This window comes from Limulus polyphemus, unplaced genomic scaffold, assembly GCF_000517525.1.
Source record: "Limulus polyphemus unplaced genomic scaffold, Limulus_polyphemus-2.1.2 Scaffold1082, whole genome shotgun sequence".
Taxonomy (NCBI): domain Eukaryota; kingdom Metazoa; phylum Arthropoda; class Merostomata; order Xiphosura; family Limulidae; genus Limulus; species Limulus polyphemus.
Genome location: NW_013666692.1, coordinates 134,335 through 142,198, shown reverse-complemented (window position 1 = coordinate 142,198; position 7,864 = coordinate 134,335). Strand labels below are relative to the sequence as shown.

The window sequence follows — 7,864 nt, the reverse complement described above, 5'->3', positions numbered from 1 at the left end:
CTCTTAAACAAACAATTGATATAACCTAGCAATCAAAAATTAGTGAAATTATGGTCCTTGTTGTTTTTATTATTCTCCGTGTTGAAGAGGTAAACAAAGAAGAACCAGCACGGAACAACCTTTCAGTGTTAGATGTTGGTCTGAACTACTGTTTGACAACTGTAGTACGTATAGTAATGCTTTGTATGAATATTGTTTTGGTAATTTTAATGCTGATATGCTCTCTACTGCCACTAGGTTAAAACTGAGGGCTTAAGGGCCCAGGAACAAGCGGCAATTCAGAATGAAAGAATGTCACAGTCATCTAAATGGATGTCTCTGTGTTTATAGCTTTTTCTAATGTTCGAATCCTCTTGGTGTGAAATCTGTTTTGCTTTTTTTAAATTAACTCTGTGGTGGGCACAGCACATATAGCCTATTGGGTAGCTTTGTGCTTAAAAATTTAAATCAACTTAACATACATTAAAATATATTATATCTGTTATAGATTAAGTTGATTTTGCTTTCTGTAGTTGAGTACACAGCTACATGGTAGGCTGATTGTGCCCACCACAGGTATCGAAGCCAGATTTCTAGCGTTATAAGACCACTGACTTACCACCATGCCGCTATAGACTAAGATAAATAAACTTTGAAAAGTGATAGAGAATATTTTGCTTTTATTGTTTGTCTTCTTGCTTTTATCCAGTACCAAGTGGACTAACGCAGTGTGCGTCTAGATTTTAATCAAGAGTTGGTCCCAAAATGGCATATCTGGCCATGGCTATAGCATGGAAGCAAACTGTGGGTATCGCAGTCGACATTCATGTTCACTGGATAGCCAACCGTCTTGAATGGGTGAAAGAAATGACAGAAAATCCAGAAGACACGAGGAAGGCATTAGAAAGTTGGCTACCGAGGGAATACTGGGAATAAATCAATTTGGTCTTCGTTGGAATTGTCCAAACTGTTGGACAAGGTCTTCTTGTTGGACCTAAGTGTTCATCTTGTTTAAATGTGAAATTTTGTCCTTTTGGAAAAGTAAGTACAAAGAAATCACTGTGAATGTTTATGTACAGACTCATTTCTTTTTAAATATGAACATTTTCCAAGGATAATAACTTTTATTTTTCTTTATTTCTTGTGGTATCATTATTTCAACTGTCCATGTATAAGATATCCGGATGTTTACATCATTGTTTCATCTAGTTATTTAAAAAGAAAAAGTCTTCATGCAAATTCATAAAAAATATTATCAACACACCAGCATAATAATGTTCAAATTATTAAAGAATTAACAAAATAATCAAACGAATACAAAAAAAAATCCCAACTATTTTCGACAGGCCAAGCTATAGGCAAACACTAACCCATGGTATTATGGTTTTATTATCTACCCTAATTCATATACTTGTAGCTATTCAGAAGGTATTTGTATATCTTAATGCAAGTCGTGGGGCCATAGGCAATAATCTTAGCACCCACATATTTCATGGCCATGGCTCGACATTCGACGGTGGAATGATTTTCATGAACAAATTTAAAGCTGCAGAATTATGTCACAGCCTTTCTGAGGAAAAATATTCGTATAGCGAGATTGTTAAATGAAGTAGAGGCACATGATCGATGTTTTGAGGAAAATAATTTTCAATGTTCTCTATGAAATTGGAAAAATCTGCACAGCAGAGCGTTCAAGGCAGAAAAAGCCCAGAAATCATACCCCGAATCAACACCTTCATCCGAAGAGTGAAGGTTACAGTTTCGAAAAGATCCCCCTAATTAAAAAAAAAGCCCGTGCAGTGAAGCTGGGAACATAATCTGGTATCATTAGCAGAATTTCAGTCAAGGATTTGAAGCTGACTTAAGCTTACCGGTGAGAAATTAAAGCTTTTTGGTGTAATCGAATAGTGGAATTTGACCGTCACTATTGAAACGAGCCCCCAGCCTCACATTGCAGAGCAAATAAACTTCGGAATCGTAGTCTGGACATGCTAAACACTGGTCCAAGCTGAGTTTAGTTCGAAAAGGCTTGAAATATCGTTGTTATAAATTGAAATTAACATCAGTTTATGGTTCTCTCTGAGCATTTATGTTTTATTTTGTATTCCTTATTTCAATAAACACATTAATTTTCTATTTGTTTGCCAATATTTAATGGCATGGATTAGTCTTGTGGTACAGCTCAGCATATCGGAGATGACACTTTAAGTTGTAAGTGCGTTATAAGAGTGACATTCAAATCATTAACGTGTATGGTGGGTGGTAGGGTTCTTCTCACTGGCTGCCTTTCCTTTGATCAGTAACTCCAAATTAGGGACAGCGGCAGACAGCTTTAGTAGCTTTGTCATAAGTATAAGTACAAATGCAGTTTTTAGCATTTTTTCTTTCATTGGTCATACCTAGATAAATCAATAAATCACCGGAACATTACTAAAATCTGGGGTTCGATTCTCTATGGTAGACAGAGTACAGGTTGACCATCATGTAACTTTGCACTAAAACATAATAAATTACTTGATGCAAACATTCATTTATTAAAACTCGAAAATACTAGAACACAAAATAATTTTATACCATTATATGGCTATAAAAATAAAGTTATAATGAATAAAAATATATTTCTACTCGGAAAAATAGTTTGAGAAGCTTTGAAATTATAATTAAGTTAAATATAAGTTTCAAGTGTCTTAAAGCCCATATACTAGATTTCAAAAACGAGAAACATCAGCGTACGAATCATCATATATGGTAGATTAAATTAGCTTCCTTCATTTTCAAAATACTCGAATTTAACTGTATTTGATAAGAGCATGAATTGATATTATTGCTAAGAATGTTGCAAGTTTGCTGTGTTGATAAATTAAACCTAAGTCGTGCTGTTAAACACTTCAAGTAGTTATGTTGCACACTTTATTATTATCATTCCTGTATGTTAGTTCACACATAACTGTTACTTCAAACCATACATACATAGTTCCCAGCAACTGTGTTAACACAGTGAATCTATAAGTACTTATACACTAAATAAACTATTGTTGTTAAATCGATGTTTGAAGATTTGTAACCGACATTCATTGAAAAGGACTCTAGAGGTTGAAATAAGAAAAAAGAATTATACACAGAAGTTCGAAGACGGAGATCGAGGTAACTTTCTCCTTTTATTTCTTGCTACTTAATATTGGAACCAGCCAAATGCTTGTCTGAAAACACAGACAACGAGCACCGAAAATACTTGAACCGTATAATTGAATCCGAAGATTGATGTTCGTGCTCCGTAGCCTGAAAATTGCGCTCCACACTTTGAGGCCATAGAAGAGTATATTTCGCCGTAGAAGAGTAGCCCAAGAGTTGGCGGTGGGCGGTATTAACTATCTGCCTTCTTTCTAGTCTATCAGTTCAATATCAGAAATGGCTAACGCACATAGCTCTTGTGTAACTATTCAACTAATATCCAATATAACAACAACTAACTAACTAAGGTAATGCGGTGTCAAACTAGAAAGTGTTATAAAACTTAGTAACTTTGGGAAATGACGAAGATAAACTAATGCGTAGAAAATAAGATCTAACAAAAATGATGATATTTTAAATTTTGAGAATAGCATAGTGTTAAAAAACTATAAAAAAGTGTAATCCTGAATAGGTGAAAGTTGTAGACACTTAAAAACTTAATGTTACTAGGCCTGATCATGTTAAAAATTCTAAAATATTTATTGCTTATTGTGGGACTAGCATTCATGCATTTAAAACAAATATTTTAAAACTATGACTTTAAAAATGCTCATAGATTTATAAAAAGAATGTGTTTTATGAATTGTGGAAAACTATTACTGCTATATTTAGAGTGTTTACTGTGACTGGGCAATTTAGAAGCCAACAATCAAACTTAAAAGCCTGAATAGTCCTTAACAGCTTTGTTTATTGTTAGGCAACGAACTACACAACGGATTATAGTACCTGTACATCTCCCACCGTGGGTAATTAAATCAGGAATCAGGTTTTTAGCGTTATAAGCCTTCAGACGTACTGCTGAGACGCCTGAGGCGTCATTAACACACGAGACGCAAATAAATTAGACAACCTTTATCCATCTGCGTTGACAACCAACTTTCATGTAAATACGCCGTTAAAGAAAAACAAAAAAGGACTTCGTAAAATAAATAATTATAAAACCAATAAAACAAAAGAAGTGGTTACCGTTTAATTATTCAAAGAGTTTGTCTTTGTTAGGAGGAAACAACACAAAGACATAATGAATCTCGTCGCTTGATGAGAACATCGTTACTTTCACATATTTCAATCTACAAATTATCCACGCGTAAACTATTTATTCGTAACTGAAGATTGCTCTTAGTTTAATCGGGGAAGGTACAAATGGAGTTGCACAAGGTTAATAATTAAGTGCCTAGTAGTTTGTTGACTTTATAACAACTATTTCGATACAGCTCCATGAAGAACTGCCAAAAGTATATAGTAATAATTCCAATAAATAATAAATAGTCTTAAATATGAGTAACAGACAAACTACAAAAAATTCTATGACCACTGTGACCTGAGTCATCAGTTGAGTGTCATGGCTCCTTGCACTATCTTCGGCCCTTAAATTAAAATCACCTGACGAGAATGAATCTGCGTAGTGATATTACCAAGTATTATTACTTAATTCCAAGTTTCTAAACTATATATTTATCATTTTTGTATGTGTGTATTTGTTACTTTATCAAACGTACTTCGGTTTCTCAGAATTAAGTTGAAGGCCATAACACTAGGATTCTGGGTTCGATAGCCACAGTTTAATCACTAAACACTTCATCTCACCACGTGTTTTTCGCTAATTTTTCTGGGTATTTAATGTTTTGAATATTTATTTATTTATAGCTATATCTTTTTTAAATGACCTGTCTGGAATCATTCACACACACTCAGGATTCAAAACATATGTATATATATAACTGGCCAGAATTATACAATATTATAAAGGAAAATATTAAGCAAAACTAACTTTTAAACATTTTAACATGTGATATATCTGATCTAGAAACATGTCATATTACGTTTTGAGTGATAAACCGTATTTAGAAACATGTGATATAGAGTATTTAATACCTTTTCATTTTCTAGAATTGTTAACAGAAATTCAGAACTTTCACAAGAACTATGCAGAAGCATATTTATAAATAAAACACTATTCAAAATGAACATTTAAGAGACGGAGGTATACCTTATACTTAATGGTGTTGGAAATTTGAAGGAAATAGGGGTCGACTTGGGGCAGAAAGAGACCTGCAAAATATGTTGTTTAGTAATAGATGAGAATCCACGAACACAAAGGTCAGTGGCAAAAGCCGTCCTCCACCTGTCCTAGGCAATAGTACTCAACATAATTAAGAAGGATCTCCGTCTAGAAAAACGACACAAGTTACGTGTATACAGTTTGTTTCTGCGACATATCAGTATCGCAGTGCAACTGTCGCACGTTTCAAGCAGTTGGAGGATGAACGAGTTATTGATACTAGTCCACACGAAGACATACAGGTCAAGTCGCCTATGGATTTCTTTTCGATCGGATTGTTGATATGGACGTTGGAAAACTAAAGTTCTCGTACACTAGATGGATTATGGAAATCCTTCAGGAAGAAGTGGTGAGTATTTTGAACACGAAAGCCTTACGAGAGAGCCTTTTGCAATAAAGACAACGCTGCTAGACTATTGTCAAAATACATTGTAATCAGACAGAATTTGGCAGGACATGGCGAAATGGTCTGTAATGACGTGTTGAGACTCAAAAATTATTTTAATCTAACGTAATAAACCCTCTGTAATATCGAAATGTGCCTGTTGTAGTTTATCCACTGAATAATGCGTGATTGTCTAAGCATCTCTTTTTGTTTGCTAAATTCCACCCCAGCAGGATATTCAGTGTTTTCAGACGTTGAAAAGTATTGTAATTAATGTATTGAGTATCGAAGTTTTCTGGGGTTGTTGTTGTTTTTGTTTCTTATGATTTCGCGCAAAGCTGTGCTAATGGGGCGCAAACCATCGAACGTCAGATACATTGTCCAACACGTTAGGACGGAGTGCGGGTCAGTGCCGACTGTGGATCAGAGGTTCACAGTTTGCGCCTCGTTACCGTTAAAACATTTTGCACTAAGCAATTTGTGGCAGTGGGTGCGTTATAAATGTGACGGTCAAATCCCAATATTTGATTAAAATAGCCCACGAATTGGAGGTGGGTGGTGTAGACTAACTGCCTTATTTGTAGTCTATAATTTGAAAATTAAGGACGGCTAGTGCAGATAGCTCTCGAGTAGCTTTGTGCGAAATTCAACAAAATAAATAAAAACCGACAAATTAATCATTGGGCCACGCCCGACTAAATCATATATAAGTGAGTCGTCCGTTTTTAACTATTAATATGCAAGATTTGTTGATATATAGATTGCCAATTTTTCGTAAGTTCTAGTGGACATGTTTGAGTGTGACAAAACATTTCATGTAAAGAAATAGGCACAAAACAAAAGGAGGATTAGCCAACCACAAGAAGAAAAATCACTCAACTTGATGAAATAATAGTAAATTAAATCTTCATCTTCGATATTTCTTTCTGTTGTTGGTAAACTTAGCTAAAATAAAATAACGTAACCGACTGACTATTGATTCTGCTACGTTAATGAATTAATTTCTTTTGTACTTTTTTTGAGTTGATAAATTTACTTCATTTTGCGTTTCGTTTTATTTTCTACGTACTACTAAACTACGCCTATATATATATTTTTTTTTTACTTTTATAAAAATGTATTTGGATAAGAAAAGGTTTTGGATTACACAATCGTAATCCCTTTTACGGTTTGGATTTAAATAAGTGTTAAATAAATCAATAAAAAATCGTGATCAGGTATTTCGCTATTAACTTATCGCTATAATACCCAACTTTCGTGTCTTCTCCACCACTAAAGTGATGAAATTTGGATAAGGAGCTGACTATGAATATAAACCTCAGGGTCATGCGCAGCCTTTTGTGTAGTTTTGAGCGAAAATTATGAAATATACAAAGAAAAATCTAAGCTTTTTATGCACTAAATTACTTGTGGATCTATGACGTTGTTGGTTACAGAGACCCTTAGAACAAACGGGTCACACAAAACGTTTAAAAGGTAAAAACGCGAAAGTATTCAATATAATTCATAACACGTGGATAAAACTGGTAGCATGTGGTATAAAAACAAGTCAGAAGCCTGGTTTGTTTTGTTTCATGCTAAGTTACACAAGCAGGAGCGACACTAAGAACTGGCACACAGGCTCCATGCCCCTATTCTATTTGTCAGTACTCGAAATTCCCAGTTAGTGTCTTGAAAAGTCAGAATAAAAAAACATGAGAGATATTATACTGAAACGCCGAATATTCCCTAGTCTGTGGGCCCGAGCCCCGAAACTTTTGAGCACCTGGTACACAAAAGGGGATACCTGCGTTAACCGTCTCTGATTTGCTATTTGGAGTAAGTCGTGCTTATGGAAAACTTCACTTCTGTGGGGACTTCTTGGTATTCCTTCCTTACGCAATTCGATAATCGGTCTAAAGAAACAGAGTTGAATAGAACCATGGCGTTGTTCCAATTTTATAGGACTTGCGTATTGCTCGGGCCTTGAGTTTGTTTCTAGGTTTACAGCTGGCGAATTATAATTTTGGTACTTGAGTTTAATAAATGAATAGTTTTAATGTGTTAATCAATTTAGCCTTTTAATGGTACTGGATTTATCAAATATATATTTTTATATTCAATATATCACACCTGTCTAGCCGTAGACTAAAAATAGTTTCTATAGTTCACTTGTATACACCTGGAAAAAAGTTAAGCACCCCAAAATATTTTTCAGGATTGCTTAT

General features: G+C 34.5%; 1 protein-coding gene across 1 annotated transcript in view; it reads left to right on the top strand.

Annotated features, from left to right (window-relative positions):
- Positions 1-744: 744 nt before the first annotated feature.
- Positions 745-7,864, top strand: part of LOC106462048 (arf-GAP with GTPase, ANK repeat and PH domain-containing protein 1-like) — a 32,060-nt gene continuing 24,940 nt past the window's right edge. Inside the window, exon 1 of the mRNA XM_013921925.2 lies at positions 745-886. Within this exon, the coding sequence (XP_013777379.1) occupies positions 745-886 (142 nt within the window). The remainder of the gene's footprint in view (positions 887-7,864) is intronic.